This window comes from Grampus griseus, assembly GCF_964374135.1.
Source record: "Grampus griseus genome assembly, chromosome: 15".
NCBI classification, from domain to species: Eukaryota; Metazoa; Chordata; class Mammalia; order Artiodactyla; family Delphinidae; genus Grampus; species Grampus griseus.
Window position 1 is genome coordinate 14,574,680 of NC_139009.1, and position 23,641 is coordinate 14,598,320.

The window sequence follows — 23,641 nt, forward strand, 5'->3', positions numbered from 1 at the left end:
TAGCCCAATTCTGCCAAGTAGTTAACCCTTCTAAGTTTTAAGATATCAAGGAACACCTACCTGAGGATGATTTTCATCAGCTTTTGTAGCCAAAACGCAGAAATCTCCACAAGTAGTAATAGAAATGAGACTCTTCACATACTTAACATATTTCTCGTTGTTTTTTGTATCCCAAAATATAACACAGTACTCTGGACGATCAGGTCTGGTATAAGCATAAACTACAGTGTTTGAGCAATAACCCCACTAGGAAGAAAGCAAGAAGGAAAGGGAGGGAACAGAAGGAGGGAGGGACGAGAGAGACAGGAAGGAAGGAAGCAAGGAAGGAAGGAAGGGAGGGAGGGAGGAAGTAAGTTAGGAAGGAAGGAAGGAAGGAAGGAAGGGAGAAAGAAAGAAAGAAAGGAAGGAAGGAAGGAAGGAAGGAGAAAGAAAAAGCAAGCAATTAACATTGGGAAAGTCATATTATTATATTTTTATATTTTTCCTCTAGAAATACTGCAGATACGTGGTTTATCGGTGCTGACAAAATAAATTCTTTAGAAATGGAAGAGAGAAGGACTGAATATTCAGCTTAATCTCTTTTCTCACTAAAATAACAAATCTAAAAGTAATAAAGACAGTTTAAAAAAATGTACCACAAAAATAAATTTGGTTTAACTTTCCTTATTTTAGTTTGTAAGATTTAAGCTTCAGTGGTGAAAATTTCAGATTTTTCAATAGCCAATAACAGTTGCTTGGGGGACAACAGCAAGAGAGATCCCTGCCAAAGTTCAATTCTGAGTCCTGAAGCCAAAATTCAGAAATAGCGGCTTTGCCTTTTTTCTCCCATCCACGTTTTTTTATATTTGTTTTTATCAGAGTAACATATGCACATAGTTTAGAGTCAAATAATTCTACATGGCTTATTTAACACAAAAACAAAATGCAGGAGCCCCCTGCCTAATTTCCTCCTTGGGGTAGCCATTTCCAACTATTTTAGCTGTAACTGTTTTGGTATTGATTTCCATATCACATGTGGATTGATTACAGAACTTAGAGCTTTCCCTCTCCCAACAAATTTATACGTAATTTTGAATAAATCAATATTCAGTGTCTACATTATTAACACTGTGTTTACTCTTCTTTTTTGCGGGGGGCAGGGGCCGTGCTGTGGGGCTGTGAGATCCCAGTTCCCCGACCAGGGATCGAACCCACGCCCTGCCACAGTGGAAGCAGAGTCCCAACCATTGGACCACCAGGGAAGTCTCCAGTGTTTACTATTCAAAGTAATATGGTGATTACTTTCTAAAATAAACTTTTTAACTCTAAAATAATTTTAGATTTATACAAAAGTTGCAAAACTAATACAGTGTACCCTAACCCTTTACTCATTTTCCCCTGTTGTTAACATCTTACATTACCACAGTACATTTGTCACAACTAAGAAACCAACACTGATACATTACTATTAACAGAACTCCAAACTCAATTTGGACTTCATTCGCTTTTCCCTAATGTCCTTTTTCTAATCCAGAATCCCCTTTGGAACACATTATTATATTTAGTCGTCACGTCTCCTTAGGCTCCTCTGGGCTATGATGGTTTCTCAGTCTCTCCAGGTTTTTGATGATATTGACAGTGTTGAGGAGTCCTGGTCAGGTAGTATGTAGAATGTGCCTCAATTCATGTTAGTCTGATGTTTTTCTCAGGCTTAGACTGGGGTTACCAGTTTTTAGGAAGATCACCCCACAGGTGAAGAACTCTTCTCATCACATCACATCAGGGGGTAGTGATAGCCATGTGACGTCACTGATGATGCTAACCTCGATCGCCTGGACAAGGTGGTGTTCTCCAGGTTTCTCCACTGTAAAGTCACTTTCTTTTTTCCCCCTTTTTTTCCATACTCCACTCTTTGGAAGTAAGTCACTAAATGCAGCTCACACTCAAGTTGGGGGAACGAGGTAGGGGACTTTGCTCCACCTGCTGGCAGGGTGGTGTCTAGTAAATTAGAATACTTCTGTAAGGAAGATTTGTTTCTTCTCCCCCATTTGTTTATTTAAACAATTTATTGATATCAGTTTGTACTCATGGACATTTGTTGTATAATTTGGGTTACAATCCAATGTTACATCATTTATTTTGTTGCTCCAATTGTTCCAGCCTTGGCCACCGGGAGCTCTTTCAGGCTGGCTCCCTTGTCCCTTTGGCGTACCCCATCCTTTTGTTTTTTGAGCACTTCCTTACTTTCTGGCACTATAAGATGCTCCAGGCTTATCTTGCATTTTCCCTGCCCTAGTCCTAGAATCAGTCATTTCTCCAAGGTGCTTGACCTTTAAAAATTAGATACATAAGTCTTCTCACAACAACTATCCTTAGTAGTTTACCAGCTCAGTCTCATACTTCACAGCTTGTTATGGGTCAAATGCTAAATTTAAGGTAAAATATTGATTAGTCATTATGCTGCTTAGTCTCATTTTCCCCTTCTGATCCATTCTCCGCCATTCTCTGGCCTGCTCCGTGCCCTGGAGGCTGACTTCTATGAAATCCATTACCAGGACTACCTTGCCTTCTGCTTTCCAGTTGGGCTTGGCCAACAGAAGGCACCAGCAGGTGGTGAGATGGGCTGAATTATTTACTCCCCAAGGCTGTCTCTGCCCAGCCAGCTAGCAGTGGCTGTGCCCCTATGGAGTAGACCCTCTTGCGTAGCCACAGAGCTGGTGGGTTCCAGGAACAATACTTCCTTCTCTTGCTCACTGTTGCTAGTCTCTGGGTGCTTGCTTTGTCATCCCTTTCTGGTCCCCTTAACTCTGCTCATCCCTCTGTAATAAACCCTTCATCAATCTCTCTTCAATTACTCCTTTCTGCCATCTGTTTCCTGCTGAGACCCTGACACTGTTGGAGTAATTTTACTAATTAAATATAGTATTCCAGGAACATTTACCAGTTCTAAGGCCTTCACACTGAAAAAAGCCTCCTTTCAACTGGTTTATAAAACAATGTGGCTATGAATATATGCAAGAAACACACATTATACTTTCAGCTATAACAAAATTATATCATAAAAAACATTTTTTTTTTACATTTGCTCTTAATACTCACCTTATAATCGGGTCGAATATTTGCAAAATATATAAAAGAATCAACAGCTAGTGCAATTTTCAGTCCACCTCCTTCCCAAGATAGTGCAGACATCTGCTTTCCAGGAATCTTCAAAGTACCCAGATGCTGAAAAAAGTAATTATATTTAACCTAAAGTATCACAATTAAATAAAATACCACCAATCACTTCACAGAGATCAAAAGTGGTACAAAAATTATTTTATGAAAGGTTGCTACAAACTTCAAATCATTTCCCTTCAATTTTTATAATGTAAAGCAAACATATGAGAGGAGAAATTTACAAACTATAGCCAAAGAATTCAACATCAAATTTCATCAAATCTAAGATGCCAGAGATTTAAATACGCATCTTTATTTTTATGTACAACTTAGGAAAGAAAAACACACTGCTAGCTAAAAATAGGACAACTTTGATTTTAAGATGCATCCCAATTTAGAGTTGTAAAGAATTGTGCTTCTTAGAATCAATGAAATATTGGAGTAATAAACTCAATCCTTAAAGTCTTTCCTCTCGTTCAGGCCCCATCCCACCCCCAACAGCCAACCAGATGCCAAGCATTTTGCTTTCACTCCTTTCTATCCTCCACTACAACTGCCTTCTTTCTTGACTGAACTATGGTGACAGCCTCCTAACTGCAATTTTTCCCTTTTGTCTCTTTTCTCATTCCTGCCCTTCCAATTCAATCTCCACTCTACTGCCATGATTATCATTCTAGAAGACATATCTAATCATGTCCTACTCTGCTTTTAAAAAATGCTTAATAATTTTTAAAAATCAATAGCTCCCCACCAGTACATTCTCTAGAATAGTATACAGTGACTTTCCCCACTTGCCCAAAACTCTGTGGCTCAACACCTTACGAGTTAGCTGGAATTACTGTGCTCTCCTCATGAGGGAATTACTGTGCCTCCATTCCTTGGGCCCATATAATATCTCTTCTGCCTGAAATCCTCCTTTCCTTTTCCCCAAGACTCCCTCATCCTACTACTCCTTGTCCTGCAGGAGTATTCCTATTCATCCGTCAAGAAACAACTTAAATATTACTTCCTGCCTTCTTCCCGCCTCTACGGTTCCGGAGAATTTAGACAGTGAGCTACCTGAGAGCACTAACTTTATCACGTCCACATTTACTACCCTATCCCTTAATAGATTCCTTGGTAAACAAGTACTCAAAAAAATATCAAGTAAATAAATGTATCATGCCTTCAAGTGAATTTCTTCATATACTAACAGTATATTTAATGGCTAAATTAGCAAGTGAATAAATGAATACAAAGACTTTTTTAATGTGGACAAAGAAAGAAAACATTTTTAATCTATGTTTTATTTGACAAAACAGTATAATCCCAAGAATTTTAATAAATTATACTGGTATCCCTCGTTCTTAAGCAGTTATGCTCTAAAATCAAATTTAATATATTAAACTCCACTTTGCCAGGGAAACCAAAGGGGAAAAAAAAAGTTGTAACCTAGGAGGGTCCACTCTATCTGTCCTGCTGCCTGTACAAAACCAGATGGAAAAAGCAGGGTCTCACAACATCACTCTTGGTACTGACAACCCATACTAGGAGGAGAATAAGGCCATCTTCTAACTCTGAGAAACACGCCAGGCGGTGGCAGCAGCGGGGAAAGAACACTGTAGACATGTCCCCAGAGTTATCTCCTTTGATTTTTACAACAGTGCCATGAGATGTTACCTTTATTTCAGGAAATACGTTAACCGAGTCTCAGAGGTTAAATAACTTCTCTAAGTGAAACCACACTGTAGAAACGGAATTCAAAGCCAAAGTCAGGTCAGCCAGACTACAAACCCCATGCTCTGTCATCCCCTCCCATGGCTAAGACCACACTGAGAAAACTAGAAGATCCCAGCCCTCAGAACCAAAAGTAAATTCTTCCCTGAGGTTTTCCTTAAGTTTCAATCTTTAGTTAATTTCTTCCCAAGTTCTTTCTAATAACATAGATCCAAAAATAAATACCCCATATATTCACTCATTCAAAAAATACTATGACTAAATACCCTGAGGACCTATGCTAGATACCTTTGATTACAACTATACCAAAAACCACTTACAGTTTTCAATTTAACACATAACAGTTGATTTGCAAGATAAAGCAAATAGGCCTTTGAATGCATGTTTTTATACTTGGAGAAGACTGAACTAACAAAAATAAGCTGATAAGATAATATAATGATAAATAAGCCAATGGCAACAAACAAAAATAACGAATAAAGAACATGAATTTAAAAGAAAGCTATAAACATTGAGATAACTAGAATTCAAATTTTTAATTATTTAGGAATCTTGAGAACTATACTTTTTGTTTTTTCTTAGCTTTTACATCTACCAGAAATATTATTAGTTGACAAAGTACAGAGACTACATACTCTCCAGAGCACATTCTGCTGGGTAACTTTCAGCATCAGCTGACACCATTACTTACCCTAACAGAATTTATTAAAATATATTAAAAAGTATTAACATAGTGAAACTGGTATAGGTTTTTGTGTAGCCAAAAATAAATATTATTGAAGTCTAAGGTGAATTTATAAAAACCAACAGGATACTCAAAAGAGACTGAATATAGTCTAAAGTAAGAAAATAAAATAGGTAAAAATTATTAAGCTTAGTTACTAATAAGTTCTCATTTTCTAAATTTTTAAAATGCACAACATGTTAATTCTCCTATTTTATATTTTCCACTGCTGTTTCAAGAAAATTCTCTTCAAAAATTAAATTTATTAATAATACTATTGAGAAGGATACCATATGTTATTTATGAAAAAATGTTTATATTTTAATGTAGCATCACCTAAGATTAATTATAAAGAGATTTTCTTAAAATAATCTATTATTCCACAACAAATTGAAACAATTAGAAGTTTGGGAAAAGGATAGACAGCACATTTAATTTATCATATTAAAACCCCCCCAGATTAATCTGAAACAGCTAAATTACACTAAAAACAACTCAAAAATCAACTGTAAAGAGATGCATATTCAGATCACAGAGAAAATACTCTCAATAACTACTCCCTAATGATTTCTTATATGAAACATCTGGTTTTCTAAATGTAAAGATTATAAAATAAATTCCACGATAAAATGAAGGCTTATAAGGATATTATTCAAAGACATACACCTGATAGTTCATCATTTTTACTTAAAATGTCTGTTTTAAAAAATGTGACAAGTTTATACCCCCTTCCTCCATTCTTCTTTCCCCTACCTTATTCACTGCATATTTAAATGGAAAGAAAGAAAGACAAAACCTTGAATACATTTACCTCACCAAATGGAGTGTAAAATTGCACGGTGTTTACATCTTTGTCCTGGGTGATGGCCTTCTGGGAGCCTGCCACAGCTAACACGCTGCCAGTGTGGTTCCACTGGATACTTACTACATACATGCCACTATCAATTAAAACAGGATCTAGTCAACAAAAAGAAAGTAACTGTGGTAAAATATTTAGTCTAGAGAACTTTATAATCTTAAGAATAATTTAAAATTTTTTTTTAATTCTCCACATTAAAGAAAGAAAAATTACATACTTTGGTCATTCTCATGTCTCATTATTTGGCATCTGCCATTGTCAAAACAAATCGCAAGGCAGGGGCAGTGTGGCTCCACGTAGCCTTCTGTGCCATGGTACCAGTGAATTCCAGCGATACTGACTGCTCCAGTGACATTCACCAAACAATTCAGTTTCATTTTCATCTAAATAAAATCAGTTAGTATTGCATATTTTAAAACAGGGATTAGTATGAACAGAGTATTATGGAAAGACACTGAAAATAGGATTTAAAAATCTGGTTTTGAATACAAGCTCCATCACTTACTGCTTTACCAACCATGGACAAATCACCTGAGTTTCAGTTTTCCCCATTTGTAAAATGAGGATCTCAAAAAAGCTCATAGACTTTTTATGAGACTCAAATGATCAAAGGTATACAAAATTACTCTGAAAATAGCAAAGTGTCATGTAAAAGTTGGTTACTATCACTTCCACCAACGAATAGGTTCATGTGACGTCTTAACCCTCACTAAAAATAAAACCGGCCCATAAGTAAGATCAGAGATCTATCATAGCTAGATCTCACAAAGCTAGAGTTTTTCTTGAGATTCTGCTACCTAAGCCTATTCTATTTTGCCTTCTTTCCAGGACCTGATTTTTGTCCCTTACTGTTTAAATCTTCCATCCTTTTTATAATCTAGTACCTTGCTACAAAAATATCTTTGGTATCTCATGTCACCTTTGGCTTCAGGTATTTGAAGACACAAAGATCAAACTGCACATCATCCTACCCATCATCCCTCAGCTTCAATACACTGAAGCCTTGTCCTTCCCAGCTACCAGGAAATCAGAACTAAGAGCATTAATTTACCTTGAAGCAACCCAGAAGGTTTTTTTTAATAAAATGAATTTTTAGACAACTGGAAAAAAAACCCTGAATTGAAGACTTTCTTGATTACGCAAACTATCATAATAAATGAATGTGTATACATATATGAATGATATATAAAATAATCATACAAAGTTGTGTAAATAAAAGTAAGGAATATATGTACTTACTATAAAATTCCCTTGATTATCATAAATGTGTATTTCTCCATTTGCCATTCCAAAAAGTAAGATTTTACTATCTGCGGACCATGCTACATGACATAACTGTATACCCTTCAGGTCTTTTCCCCAAATGCGATTCCCTAAAACAAACATAAAACATAATTATTTCCTTAAAAGTTCAAGGTCATGATTCTCTAACAACTGTTCTAGAAATCTCTGTTTCCCTAAAGAGCTCTCACATTCTTCACAGTATTCATGCATTTGTTCAATTTATTCAGTCATTAAATATTTACTGAGCACCTACTATGTGCCAAACACACACTAAGCATTTGAAATAGCAGCTGTTTCCAACTTTCTCCCTTCTCTTCTAAATTCTCACTCAGGACCTCACTCCCAAATAGCAGATGAATTCATCTTTTACTTTGGAAAGAAAATAAAAGCTTTCAAAAAAGAAATCCCCCATTCCCACTTTCAAACATTCAGAACATAACTGAACCCACACTTATCCTTTCTGCTTTGCCCCCTAATACAAAGGAAGAGGTATGTCCCCAACCAGACACCAATCTAAAGCTAATCCCTCTACCTATTCTCTGATCTAATCCCTTCTGAGCTTTGCAAAGATCTCCCTCTACTGATTATTCACATTTTCTCTCTCTCTCTGTATTTTTTTGGTTTTGGTTTTGGGTTTTTTTTGGCCTCGCAGCGCGGCTTGTGGGATCTTAGTTCCCCGACCAGGGATTGAATCCAGGCCTGGCAGTGAAAGCACCCGGACCTAACCACTGGACCGCCAGGGAATTCCCCTTCTCTCTCTCTTTAAACTCTTCTCTCCAGGCCCTTTCTTATAAGCATTTAAACATACTCAGGTCTATTCCTCTTCAAAACTACCACCTCAGATAAAAACAAACAAACAAAAAACTCTTCCTTCAACCTTAAGTTCCCTTCTAACTACCGCCCTATTTCTACCATTCCTTTCCCAGCCAAACTTCTTGAAAGAGTTATCCACACTGTAATCTTTGCTCCCTCACCTCGCACTCAACCCTCAACCCAACACAGTCTGGCTTCTGCCCCATAACTCCACCGTGGGGAAGCTGAAACTGCCCTCGTGGAGATCACTGATGGCCTCTTGATAAATCCAATGGATGCTTTTTTCTTTTTCTTTCCTTTTTTTTTAAGTACTTAAATTATTTTATTTCATGTTTTTACTTTTTTTGTTGGAGTCTAATTGCTTTACAATGTTGTGTTAGTTTCTGCTGTAGAACAAAGTAAATCAGCTATATGTGTACATATATCCCCTCTCTCTTGAGCCTCCCTCCCACCCCCTCCCTGTCTTTTTTATTGTTTTGACCACCTCTTCCTTCCTTCTTGGTTTCTATGACATCTCCAAGACTTCTACTTTTCAGTATCCTTTATGGAATTCTCTTCTCCTATCCATCCATTAAATGTGCTGGTTCTCACTCTACAGATGGCCCCTGGGTTTTTCATCTATTCCAATGGTTTAAATTACCATCCCTATGCTGGTGATTCCCAAAATTATGCCTTCAATCCAGATATTTCTAAGCTGCAGGTGTATATATCTAACTGTGGTCTAGACATATGTACTTGGATGTCCTATGGGATGACAAAATCAACATGTTGAAAACTGAAATCTCCCCTCAAAACCAGTCTTTTCTCACATCCCTTATTTCAATGAAAGGTACCACCATCCATCCAGTGGCAAAGCTAAGAACCTGGATATCAGTCTAGACACTTCCATCCTCTCATCCCCAACCCAATCAATAACAAGGTCCTATCTGTTCTACTACCTAAGTATCTCTAGAATATGTCTACTTACTTCCATCTTCTTTGTCATCACCCTGGTTCAGGCTACCATCCACCACGATCTATCACCTGAATTACCATAGTAATTTCCTAACTGGTACACCTGCCCCCATCTTTCTTATCTTTCTCCTTTCTTCATATTGCAAACATGGAGATGTTCCTAAAGAACAAATCTGACCACATTGCTCCCATTCTTAAAACATTTCATTGGACAAAAAACAAAACAAAAAAAACCCTTTCATTGGCTTCCCAATGCTCTTAGAGTTAAGTCCAATCTCCTTGTATAACTTATAATCTGCATGATCTGCCTTCTGCTAATCTTTCTAATTTCATCACATACAGCTCTTCTTCCTTTAGCATTATACTATACTGATTCTCAAAATTGTTTCAATATCCCAAAACATGGCTAAGTTCAACTCCTCTGGACCTCCTCAAATGCTATCTCTTAGGCCTAGGACATTCTACACACCAACCTTCTTTGTGGCTAATGCCTCAGCACAGATATCATTTCCTTTACGATGCCTTCCCTGGTCCCTCTAAGTCTAGGTTACATAATTCTTCCACATGTTGCTGTCTTTTCCCTGTCTTAGTACCTATCACAACGCATTGTAATTGCTTGGTTACTTATCCATCTCTCCCGATCTAGATCTGGAATATTTTTTTGTTGTATCTAGTGCCTAGAACTACAGCTGTCACTTTGCAGACTCTCAGAAACAGAATTTTTTCATACCAAAGAAAATTTTTTAATAAATTATTTCTTTAATAGAGAGAACTTCACACTAAAACAAAGGTACAGACTCTCAGAAGGCCCAGTGTTATCTACGAACTAGAATTTTAAAGACATAGGTTTGAAGGTTACAAAACACAACAAACAATGACATGCTCAGTTCTACTAAAAAAAGACTAGATCATTTCACAATATGAAATGAAATAATATTTCATTTCACAATAAAAATACTGAATCATTATGTTGTACACCTGAAACTAATGTTATATGTCAATTTTATCTCAATTTTTAAAAAGTGATAGATCTCTATATACTTTTTTTTTTTTTTTTTTTGGCTGTACACGGGCCTCTCACTGTTGTGGCCTCTCCCGTTATGGAGCACAGGCTCCGGACGTGCAGGCTCAGCGGCCATGGCTCACGGGCCCAGCCGGTCCGCGGCATGTGGGATCTTCCCGGACCAGGACACAAACTCGTGTCTCGAACCCGTGTCCCCTGCATCGGCAGGCGGACTCTCAACCACTGCACCACCAGGGAAGCCCTCTATATACTTTTTGAAACTAAAATCTACATATTTACAATACAGTCTAACAAGTGTAAAGATAAATCATATAATTAGGTAGACATATTTAAAATAACTCTGAGAAATTAATTCACTTTTTTCCAGTCCTACTGTAGAAAAAAAAATTTTAACAGATTTTTTACTTGAATATACTTAAAAATAAGTAATTCTTAAATGTCATCAAATTGTACAGTAACTATTTTCTCTTTTGATGTTTATTCTTCTGTCAGAATGCTAACATATGATAATTAATTTAAACCTCTAAAGATTAAAAATGTCAGCTAAATCTTGATCTTAGCTCTGGGTGCAAAAATGCATTACCATCCACTGAACCAACTATCACAGCCCCATCCTCGTATACAATGCAGATCTTCTGTCCATCAGCATTCCAGCTCATGCTTCGAACCACTGATTTATTTCTATTGTTGATCATCTCCTCATACCAAGAGCCTGTTTTCACAAAGAAAAGCAAATGACAAGTCAAAACTTTCACATCTAATAAATGGTACTTCAGAGTTGAAACATTCCATAAAATACACTGTGGGATAAATAACTGCAAAGCTTTCTACAACCTGAGACATTTAACTATGAAATCTTCAAATCCAACAGAACAAGATGAAAAAAAAACTTGGGCCTTGACTAATAATTGCTTCAAAGATTATCACAGAAAACACAATAAATGCCCATCTTTTTTTCTTCTCTCTCTCTCTTTCTTGCTTTCTTTCTTTCTTCCTTCTTTTCTGTCAATTAAAAAACAAAACTTCATTTGCTTCTGAAGGCCGAAACAATTGATTTTTCTCAAAGTCTGACTTTTCCCACTTGAGTACACCTCAGATAATAACCAAGGAAAGAACAAAATAACCACAATTACTTCATTAGTATGCACAAACTCTCCAATGATTAATTATAGGCATATTAAATATAAGCATATTATGTAAAAGCTCTAAAACTGCTTGAAAAAATTTTTAAACAGTTCATATCACATTAGTGATATCACATCACTAATGCTGAGTGACAAAAACGTTCTTGTACATGGGGTTGGAGTGAGATGTGACTTGTCTCAAGGTGTAACCAAATGTGAGGCAAATCACAGGGCTATTCTGTTTTCTTTTTGTTTTTTAAAAGGCTTTACTACATTCTGGTACAGGGAATTCTGGTCTGAAGCCAAGCAAGTAATCATGTAACATGGAATAACTAGTCAGAGCAGGGTATTATCCATCAAGACTGAGGCTCAGAGAAGACCTACTCTGGAAAAAGACAAAGTTTAATCTCCTATATTTTCACATTCTACTCACTACACACATATACACAGACATAAACTTTAAAAATAAATGAGTTTGTGTACTACAGCATGTTTTAATTAAGAATTTTTAAAAGGTATACACCGTAAATGTTTTTAAAACAAAACACATAAACTAAGGTACACTGTTCTTTTAAAGATGATGGCTACAGGCCCCAAGAGAACATGTTTTATGAGTTATTTTTCTGGTAATAGTGATGCACCTAAATTAATCCCTCTCTTGTTCTCTCTTGTGGGCAAAAGACACAAATTGTGAGCCAGTAGTCAGAGTTGAGATAAAATCTATATCCAAGAAGGAAAAGGAAGTTAACTGACTCATTAAAGGAAATTAATTATTGCCTTTGACACCTTCATAAATGTGTTTTTATCTGCTGAACTAACTCCAGCCACTGACCACAGAGAAACTAATCTTACTGGAAACCTGAAAAAAAGAGCTATCTCAAGCAGAAACGATTCTGCCAAGAGTCTAAGTTCAGTTTGAAGATAACCAACAGTCACATAATTCACTTTCTTAATGCAAGGTCACCGTTCAAAAGAAGTAAGGTTAAAGGGAGAAGTAGGAAGCCATAAACCCAGAAATATCACCCCTGTGAACTCCTACTGCCAGTTAAAAAGGGTCTGTTTCAAAGATGTTATTTCTCCATTCAAATACTGTAATCCAAACTCCAATTTGGGAAAGATTAAATAAGCTCTCCTAAGATACCTTTATATAACATCCAAACAATGATAAGACCATTTTGATCACTGGTAGTCAACTTCTGATATTGTTCATTCCATGTTACAACTTGAACAGAACCTAAAAAATTATAAGACAATTTAGAAACTAAAAAAGAGCTACAATTAATTTCAAATTTATATTTTTATAATAAACACCAAGAGCATGTTAAAATCAATACTGTTCCTGGGCAACAAACAGCAATTAAGAGTCTTTAATATTACTCAGAAATGTTCATAGGATGCAGTTACTATTGTCACTCATTTCTACAATAATGCATAATACTAATTTTCATGTTTATTCCTATTTCATGCCAGCTAAGGTACCAATTATGATCAGCTGCAAGAGCTGCCATATATCTGATGACCGAAACAAATGTAAGTAAGATTTACCCAATTTGCCTGACTCCCCAAGATTATTATGCCCAAAGGACATCATCTAAGTACTTGTTTTTGGGGGGAGGTGGTATTTGTTTGTCATTAATATGTCCCCTAATCTCGCCTCCTGCACCACACCTTGTTTTCCTTTCTAGTAGTAACACACTCTTGAGCAGCTCTTAAACCTCTGGGTTATAGGAACAAATGTGTTTTTTTTAGTTTTTTTAATCCTTAAATACTTTATTGTATATTTCCTAAGAACAAGGACATTCTCTTTCAAAACTATTTTACAAATTAGAAATTTTAACACTGATACAATATTATCTCCAACCCACAGTCCACATTTAAGTTTTATCAATTGTCCAAATAATGTCCTTTATAGATACTTGGTTTTCTCATTTCAAGATCCAGTCTAGGATCATCTAGTACGTTCAGTTGTCAGGTCTCTTTAGTCTACCTTTATCTGGGACTATAAAACAGACTCTAAAAAAGGATTATATCCTATCCATAGACAGGTAACAGTATTTTTAATATTTAAAATTACAGCTACTTTTTTTCATAACTATTGAAGATGTTACTTAATCACGTGAAAGTTGTTGAATGATTCTAGGCTGTGTTAATTATGGCTAAATAGAAATGATTACTTTAAATATTACCATCATTTAAAATGATGACATTTTTGCATTAAGTAGATGGTTTCTAAATACCTAAAGATAATACTATTCAAATATGATTTAAAAATTTACATGACTCACCACTATGACCTTCAAGAGTCTGATTCATAGAAAGGTTACTAGGGGCTGCAAGACCCCTCAATTTTGCATCATCTAGAACAAAAACAAAAACAAAAAATACTATGGAAAATATATAAAAGTGACAGATTATAAGATTTTGATATTTCTTGCTTTTTTTGAAAGGAGTTCCTATTCCTGGACAATATTAGAAAGTTTTTTGTTTTTTTTTTTCGGTACACGGGCCTCTCACTGCTGTGGCCTCTCCCGTTGTGGAGCACAGGCTCCGGACGCGCAGGCTCAGCCAGGGCTCACGGGCCCAACCGCTCCGCGGCATGTGGGATCTTCCCGGACCGGGGCACGAACCCGTGTCCCCTGCATTGGCAGGCGGACTCTCAACCACTGCGCCACCAGAGAAGCCCCTAGAAAGATTTTTTTAAAGCATGCTTTATCCTGATCTGTTTTTCTCAACATGGACAATAATACCTACCACCTTGCAAAGATGTTATTCTGGCAAAATAAAGCAAAATGTATAAAAGAACACTGTTTATTCAGTATACTGAATATATTAGTAATTATTATTGCTACTTATTCCTTGCCAAAAGATAACAAAAAGAAGTATTTATGACATATAGATTGAGAATTCTAAAGCATAAGAGGGATCAAAAAGCAAAGACTTCGGGGTTTCCCTGGTGGCGCAGTGGTTGAGAGTCCACCTGCCGATGCAGGGGATACGGGTTCGTGCCCCGGTCCGGGAAGATCCCATGTGCCGCGGAGCGGCTGGGCCCGTGAGCCATGGCCGCTGAGCCTGTGCGTCCGAAGCCTGGAAACTAGTTTTTACTAGATTTTGCAGAATCTTATATTCATTCATTCATTCATTCATTCAACAAATATTTATTGAATGTCTACACTCTTCTATGCACTGTGGAAGACTCTGAAAATAAATGATGAACAAAAGCCCTCTGCCCTCAGAGAGCTTGTAGTCTACTAAGGGGACAGATATTAAATACACACACACCCACAAAAATATATATGCATATATATAAAATTATAAACTGGGGAAGTAAAGGCATAATAGGAGACAGTAACAGAAGGGGATTAATTTAGACTGAAGGGAGAACCAGGGAAGGATTTCTGAAGAAACGATATCTAAACTGAGACTGAAGGAGAAACTGGGAAAAGCCAAGCCAGGTAGGGGGGAAAGTATTCCAGGCTAGGAAACAGCAAGTGCAAAGGCCCCTGGGTAGAAGTATAGAGCCTTTGGCAAACTGAAAGAAGGCTTTGTGGTTGAATTAGTGGAGAATGACATAAGATAAGGCAGAAGTGATAGGCACAGAAAAAATGATAAAGTCTTTGCAGGAAGTGATAAAAATTTTAGATTTTATCCAAAGTGCAATGTAAGCCTTTAAAGACTGTTTTTTATTTGAAGTGACTTATTCTCCTTGATTACTAATCATACTATAGAGAAGAATACAATAATATAAAATGTCATCTCAGTAAATGAATCTTCACTTAGAAAATCTGATTGTTACATGTAAAATATAACATTTAAAACATTCATTTAAAAATACAAATTTATGAAAATCTTAAGAATTTGTGAGAGTGGGAATTATAAAAGTTGATGCTGAAGAAAATTCTCCTTTCAGATAACATGTATCTTAAAAAATTATGAAAAATATTCTTTATTCTGAAAACAATCTCAGGGAAAAAAAAATACCTGAGTTCCTCTAAAACCATTAGTTCTAATTATCCAGTTACTGTCTTGGTAACATTAACAATAATACACATATATAACATCACAATCATCTGTCAAACAATTAGGATAGAATAAATGTTGTTGACATACATGTTAGGTTGAACATTATTCTTTTAACAGAGGGTTCTTTCACTCATTGACTCTTTTAAAGATTGTACTACACACTTAAGCCTTATTTACTCTTCTAAAAAAAATTTGATACAAACATTCTTCTTAACTTATAGCACTGAAAATCCATTCTAATGCCTATAGTCATAGTCACTGTAACCAAGTAAAATTAGTGATATGTGATTCCAAGGGTTTGCAGGACCTAACATATGTGAAAGTGTGAGGAAGTAGTTCCATCTTTCCACTTGTTTATATGGTCTGAATTCACAATTCTGCATGGCAGGTATGTTTTCTCTTTGTTAAACCACAAAGTACAGGACTCTTGACAAAATATATTCTGACAAATGACAATAAGTTTTTGAAATTCTACTTGACATGGTGAACAAACATGCATCCACATCTGAACTCTGTCTTTTGCTGGCAGCAACTCCAGAACTTGATCGTGCAGAAAATATCTGCAAAACCTACCTGGAAGTTCTGATGTCCAAAAAAAAAAGTCAAAAGTTTTCAATGAGGTGGAGTAAAGCCACCAAGATCCCAAGACTCTACTGAGTTACATTAAACTCCCCATGGCCAATAAACAAACCAAACTGGCATGGTATGTGCTTCTAAAAGCACATAACGATAACCCTTGGAATTAAAAGGCATGATGAAAGGAGGCACCAGAAAAACAAGGCATTTGAAACCCATGAAGAGGGATTTCAGAATGAAATCAGTAATTCCAACCATCCAAAGTATCCCGCAGAAGCTCAAAAAGTCCAAAGGATTTAAAAAGATTAAACTGGGGGCTTCCCTGGTGGCGCAGTGGTTGAGAGTCCGCCTGCTGATGCAGGGGACACGGGTTCGTGCCCTGGTCTGGGAAGATCCCACATGTCGCGGAGCGGCTGGGCCCATGAGCCATGGCCGCTGAGCCTGCACGTCCGGAGCCTGTGCTCCGCAACGGGAGAGGCCACAGCAGTGAGAGGCCCAAGTATCGCAAAAAAAAAAAAAAAAAAAAAAAAAAAAGATTAAACTGTCATAAAGTGACTGAGAATGAGAGATACAACAAAGGAGAACAGAAGACCCTGCTCAGAACACCAGTAACCACGCACACTAAATCTCTGAGCACCTTTATCTTAGGAAAACCCGGCTGACGTTCATAAATATCTGTTTTTACATTTTGCATTCATAAAACTTGTTAGCTTTTATTTGCATCCATAAAAGTTGTTAGCAGCCCAACTCCAAGAGAAATTCCTGTTATGTGCTGCATAGTAAGTTTGACAAGCAGGATCAAAATATATGGAAGACATTTTGGTAACACTTGAAGAGAGGGTGGGGTTCTGAGAAGGAGCTGCTATGGGTTCTCCAGACTCGCTGGCAGGATCACCTGACTGCCTTGCTTCTCTGCGTGATGGGCTACAAGTGACTATGTGCACATCCATGGGTACAGCTATGGACATCTGACCTGGTATTTCTGGAGCTTGGGTTTTCAGCACATTCTTTAGGTACGGAGTTGGTGTGGTTTATGGACATCTCTAGAACAAAGGCAAGAAGCTTCCCACGTCCGTCTCGCTACATGGGCACGTCGGAAGGCCAAGGCACTCCCACTGCCTGCAGTTCCTGAAGGACTATGCAGGTGGCTACGGTTGGCTTGTATGGTCTTGGAACACTTTTTCTCTGACCCGAATGTTTGCTTTAGGGTGATACCTCCTCTAATGAAGATGAGTAGACTGCACCCTCTGCAGCAGTGGCAGAAAGAGCAAGAGATGCCATCTTTAGTCAGGGCCATTGCCCTCAAACCCCACCACAAGCAACTCTGGCCCAAGCTGGCAGCCCTTTAGAGACTTTTAGCAGGGAAATAACATGATCTGGTTCCTTTTTTTTTTTTAAGATCACAATAGCTGGAGTGTGAAGAATAGACTAGAAAGAGGCAAGAAACAATGAAGGGAGGGAGGCTGATTCTCACAGCAGTCTAGGTGAGAGCTGATAGTGGCTGGGACTAGAGAGGTAGCACGGGACAAAGGAAAAGGATGGATTCAGATACTCTTTGGAGATAGAAGCATAGGGTTGTTGATGAAGGTGATGTTAAGTGGGAAGAAAGGGGCTTCTACCCTGAGCAAATGGGTGAAATTTAAGATATTTACTGAAATGGAGAGAAATGAAAGAAGATATATGGGAGAAGGTCAAGAGTTCAGTTTTAAACAAAGTAAGTATGAGATGCCTGTGAAAGATTCTTGCGGAGATGTCCAAGTCTGAAAAATCAGAACTGGGCTACAGATATATATTTAGGAATCGTCACCCCATAGATGGCATTTAAAGCTAAGGGAATGAAAGAACAAGTCTAAAGAGAAAGTAAAACGAAGACAGCCCAGAACCAAGTTCTCAGGAATTCGTACAGTTAGAGGAGAATCTAGTAAAGAGACTGAGAACTTACCAGAAAGGAAAGGAGGGGAAAGCCATATGTATAAATATAACAATAATTTAAAACATTTCTATTCTCCTTTTGTCTTGAAAAATAATGGTTCAAGACAGAAGGAAAGGTCAAATTCTGATAAGAACCCAAAAAAGCTGTCCATGAGATTTGGAAAATGAAAGTCACTGGTGAGGGAGAAAAAAGAGGGAGAAAGCAGACTGATATTCCACGAATAGAGAGAGGATAAAAAAGTGATGAGGTCCCTGAGAAGGTGAGAGGAGGTGGGCTCCAGCAAAACCTGTGGAAGTTGGCCTGTGAGAGAAGAAGGATACTGCCTCCCCATCTTAACCTGATGTAAGAAGCTGGGGCAAATGCTGATTCTAGTTCCTTTCCTTATAAGGCAAGGGAGTGAAAACTGGGAATGCCACCACAGGGGATGCAAAGTAGTGCTTCAAATGTACTCGGCATATGCAGTATCTGGTGATTGTTACTGGAGGGATCTGTTGCATCACAACTATTATTATTAAATACAATAGACTGACCTTTTAAGAATCATCCAACAATATTTCTCATATTTATCTCTTTCAACATGACTTACACTCATTAAATACCAAAACAAATAATTTACTCCATATTCCAAGGCTCTCAAGAAACTATTTTCCATCTTGCTCACTAATTTCAAAGAATATTCTAACCACACTTCATCAAAAATGCAGAACAGGGACTTCCCTGGTGGTGCGGTGGATAAGACTATGTGTTCCCAGTGCACGGGGCCAGGGTTCGATCCCTGGTCAGGGAACTAGATCCCACATGCATGCCGCAACAAAGAGTTCGCGTGCCACAACTAAGGAGCCCGCATGCTGCAACTAAGGACCCAGCGAGCCACAACTAAGGAGACTGCGAGCCACAACTAAGAAGCCCGCCTGCTGCGGCTAAGACCTGGTGCAACCAAATAAATAAATAAATAAAATACCAATTTAAAAAGCACATATATATATTTTTAAGTGCAGAACAGGAAATGAAGTAATTTTTTTCTTGAAAAGCCTTCAATATTAAACATAATGCATTTCTTAACGTAACTAAAACTTCCCACATGTTTTAAGGCAAAAAAATATGTATATGTACATATACTTACATATATTTGAGAAATATAACAGAGACAAAAATTTTCTTTCAACACAGTTAAGAAAACTAAAGTGTTGAGAGATTAAATTACTAAACATCAGAAGCCAAACTCTGATTGGTACATAAGTATCTACCTTCCAAATTTGCCTTTTATTTCATATAGTTAATCTAGCACATCAAAACAATTATTCTCTCTTTGCTTAGGCTGCCATGAGCCCTCCACATAGTGGGTAAAAACGAGGCTTTGAAAGTGAAACAAACTAAGTTTTGATGGAAGAAATGTTCACATATTGAGGTATGGGGAAGTCATTCTGGCTTACATATTATTTAGCTTAAACTTTATGCTAATTAGAACAGTCTGTTTTTTAGCCTATCACACATATCTTGTATATGTGCTTTAACCATTAAAGAAAAGTGTGCATTGTCCAGAAGTAAAGAATGTCCATTCTGGAGACAGAGATCAATGCCTCCCTTCCTGGGACCTCAATGCTTGTACTCCTTCGATGATAAGGCTCCCTTCCCAGGTGCCAAAGCCATACTGACTTGCTGTGTAGGAAGCAAATATATTCCTTGAAGGAGTGTACCCCTGTCGTGTTTGATGTTCTTTGCTCTGACAAGAGATAAAACCATGCTGAAAACCATCTTCTTCGGAATAGTTCCTCAGAGCTGTCTGAGAGGCTGCCTCCCCAGCTATAGTCCTCAGTTTGGCTCAAATAAAATTCTTTTCTATTCCTATTACTTCAAATCTTAGCTGTGTCACTTATTTCCTGTGTGACCTTGGGCAAGTTATTAACTGATCAGCACCTAGTTTTCTCATCTGGAATACCTACCTCTCAAGATTATTGTGAAGTCAAATTAGATAGTGAAGGTTAAACACCCCAGACATAGAAAGTGCTCAATAAATATTTATAACTACCACTTCAAAGCTGTAGAGCAGTGTTACTCAAAGTGCGGTCTGAGATTCAGCAACACCAGCATCACTAGAAATGCAAATTCTCAGACCGAATTCCAGATCTGCTCTGGGGCTTGGGTCCAGAAATCTGTTTCAACAAACTCTTCAGATGATTCTTATGCCTGATAAAGCTTGAGAAGCAATGCTGTAAGGAATCCAAAATGTAATTTAGTTCAAATTTTACAAAAGACTGAACTAAAACCCAGATATACTCAGCAACTTGCTGAAAGACATTCAGAAGTCTTATGGCAGAGCTGAGGTTCCAACTCCAATCTCCTTATCTAAATCTCCAATTTAGACTGGAAATTGTCTAGCTCTCCGACCTAGAGCAATACTAGATAATAAAGAAATGGGAAACTGTTTGCTATGATCCCAGAGAACTAGAAAAAGAGAAATCAAGCTGTAAAACACAAGAGACTTATTACTAAAAATGGTTTTTTTAATCCCATTTTCTGTTCCTGGGAACTAGGTGCATAATTATTAACACATCTGAAAAGTGGAAAGGACAACATAGGCCTGTAAATAATCTACCAAAACGTGAGATTTTTGTGACCTTACTGAAATGCTGATTCACATCATTTTTATTTTTATTTATTTTAGACTCCTATTTATATAGCACAACCAATACACATAGCATAAAACAACATAATGACTTAGTTTTCATTCTTCATTCATTTTCATTTGCCATCAATAATTTCAGCAAAAGCCATCTGATGTTTACATTCAATATTTTCTGAACTTTGTTACAAAAATACTCTAGAAGAACACCCCAAAATATTTGGGGTTTTGTTCTTTTTCCTTTTGAAAGAATTAGAATTGCATACTGACAAATACCATGGGCAAATCTCTCTGACCAAATGATTTTCCATCAAGTTCAAACATTTGGGCTTGCATTCATTTACCTGTCTGTGTCTCTAATTTCAAAACCTTCAGTAATCCATCTTCACCACCACATGCTATGAATCCTTGGTCCTTGTTCCAAGATATACATTTCAGCTTCACATTATTGGGAATGGCAATCTGAAAAGCAACCACACCCACTCTCACAGCTTTTCACCAAGGGGTTGGGAATGAGTCTACAGGACACGAAGCCTGAAGAAGAAAAACGGCCAGGCTTGCAGAAATGTGAGCCGTTATGAAAATGAGCATAGTCCCCTGAACTGCCCTGGGCCCATTTGGGAAAGAAAGAAAGGACTGCCCACAAAGAGAAGGGCAGTGACTGCAAAGGAACCCAATGGGGAGTGACCTGATGGATTTTTAAAAGGGGGGAGGGGGACTTCCCTGGTGATCCAGTGGTTAAGACTCCCCGCTCCCAATTCAGGGGACCTGAGTTCAATCCCTGGACAAGGAACTAGATCCCACATGCCACACTAAAGATCCCGCATGCCGCAACCAAAAGATCCCGCAGGCATCAATGAAGATCCCGCGTGCTGCAACTGAGACCCTGTGCAGCCAAATAAATATTTTTTAAAAAAATAAATAAAAGGGGGTAGGGATAACGGAAGTATAAATCTATTATCATCAATTCATATTCCCTTTCTGCATACACTTTGGCTACCTTTTTATTACTTTTCTCCTGCCCAGAGGCCTGTGATGATCCAAAGAGTTTAAATCACCTGGATAAGCAACAGGTGAAGGAGGAAAGATAGGGAAGCACGAAGTGATCAGCCCTGCAGGCCCCCCAAAAGGACCTAACCAGGGGCAGGAATGGGAAAGAATCATGCGAGAGGGCTGCTGTCTCCGCCAAGGATTATTTGGGTCTTGGAGACCATCAGGCGGAGGTTCGAGGCTGGACCATGCAGGAAGGTGGGCGGAGGGACGTCGAAGCCGGGATCACCACTCATGGCCCTTCCGGCAGGATGCGGGAATCGCCCGCAGGTCGAGAGACCAGAGGAGGAGCGACGGCTCCGGGAAACCCGGGAAACTCACTTTCTTGCTCAAGTAAAAGAACATTCTGGGAACCCCGAGAGGACGACGCCAGCAGATAAAGCCCGACACAGGAAACTTCTTCTAAGCCGCCAATCGCTAGTACCCGCGGCTCTTGGAAGCTCCGGTCGCCCTGGCAACCGCCGCCGCTGGGTCGCATCCGGGGCGCCGAGGGACACTTCCGGCGTCGACCTCGTCTCGCCGGGCGTCGTACGCCTGCGCGGACGCCGCGGGGCTGGTAGACCCGGTGTCGCGGGTAGGACCTGGTTGCATTGCTTCTGGGCTTTTCTGCCCAGCGCCCTGGCTCGTAGCCTCAGCTGCCCTCCGACTGGGCGGGCTTCGAGGACCGGCCACACCTCGGATGGTCGCGGCGGAACTCGACTGAGGTGTCAGTATCAAGTCAGTAAGGGCGCCCATTAAAATGAGGTCGTAAAGATGAGGTGTTCTGTAAGCCCCGAAGTCCCAATATTGTGAAAGGAAAAAGTTATTTACTGTATTTGGTAGACTGGCGCCGTTGGCCAAATGAAGGTACAAACGTGCATTTTCAGAGCATGCAAACCGTCCTTTGTGCCTTTGGGGATGGGAGAGCCCCCTGGAGCAATTTGGGGGTAGGAGATTTTGTTAATTCTGTTTGTTTTAGTACTTTTTAACAACTTGTTTAAGCTGTTACTGCAGCCCAAGGGTCCTTATAAAAAGAATGTGTGTACACTTGAAACTAACACAACACTGTAAATTACCTACACTTCAATTTTTTTTTTAATTTTTAAAAAGGAAAAAGTATGTGTGAGCTGTGGGCTGTTACAGCATATAATTGCCATTGGGGCATAGCCTCCCATTTTTAAGTACTTGAGGTGTTTAGTATTTTCTTGCCTGTGGTCCACTGTATTCTTTTTCTACCTTATTTCTTTCTTCAATTCTCCTTGTCCTTTCTGAATGCTTGGAGAGTTACACACCACCACAATTTTAGACATAGCGCAGAAACTCCTATGAAATTATTCAGTCTCATCTGTTTTTTTAATTTGTCTCTGGTTTTACCTTTTACCATATTTGCGGCTACGCCTGTTGATTTGTATAATCTAGTGTGTACTTTATGCAACGGTAGCTAATTTCCCCACCTATAGTCTTTCCCCATCTCAGGCAAATAACGTTCAAATCCTTTGACCCAAGTCTCTTGCCTCACCCAGCATACTCGAAAATTGACAATGATACTAGCCTTTCCTATTAAATCTAAACCCAAGCTAAAATCAGATCTTCCTTCCGTCTTAAAATGTTTTTACTTTGGTGCCCCCACTTTAAGCAAGCCAGTATGCTTTTTTTAATCCCACTATTCCTGTGTGCTTCCAAGGTCATTTTATATATCCTATGATGTTCCTGCTTCCTTGGCCAATTGCGCCTAGCCAAACGCACACATCAGGTCTCCCTGAGAAATCCTTCCCAAACTTAAGCCCAATCCCATTCAGATAATTTGTTTGTTTTCAAATGAAT

General features: G+C 38.3%; 1 protein-coding gene and 1 pseudogene across 3 annotated transcripts in view; both read right to left on the reverse strand.

The window, feature by feature from the left end:
- Nucleotides 1-22,283, reverse strand: part of WDR35 (WD repeat domain 35) — a gene marked incomplete at its 3' end in the record, with an annotated part of 59,159 nt that extends 36,876 nt beyond the window's left edge. For both annotated transcript variants that reach the window (XM_082672524.1, XM_082672525.1), the window contains exons 1-10: nt 22,160-22,283; nt 21,133-21,250; nt 13,922-13,993; nt 12,778-12,870; nt 11,096-11,224; nt 7,677-7,810; nt 6,655-6,820; nt 6,390-6,535; nt 3,079-3,204; nt 61-246 (exon numbers count right to left, since the gene is read on the reverse strand). In XM_082672524.1, the coding sequence (XP_082528650.1) occupies nt 61-246; nt 3,079-3,204; nt 6,390-6,535; nt 6,655-6,820; nt 7,677-7,810; nt 11,096-11,224; nt 12,778-12,870; nt 13,922-13,993; nt 21,133-21,250; nt 22,160-22,183 (1,194 nt within the window). In that variant the 5' untranslated portion in view covers nt 22,184-22,283. The remainder of the gene's footprint in view (nt 1-60; nt 247-3,078; nt 3,205-6,389; nt 6,536-6,654; nt 6,821-7,676; nt 7,811-11,095; nt 11,225-12,777; nt 12,871-13,921; nt 13,994-21,132; nt 21,251-22,159) is intronic.
- LOC309833692 (E3 ubiquitin-protein ligase RNFT1-like) lies at nt 15,964-17,529 on the reverse strand (annotated as a pseudogene). Its single transcript has 3 exons — nt 16,936-17,529; nt 16,775-16,890; nt 15,964-16,542 (listed from the first exon to the last, which is right to left on the reverse strand). The product of its transcript is annotated as an E3 ubiquitin-protein ligase RNFT1-like (transcript).
- Nucleotides 22,284-23,641: the final 1,358 nt, after the last annotated feature.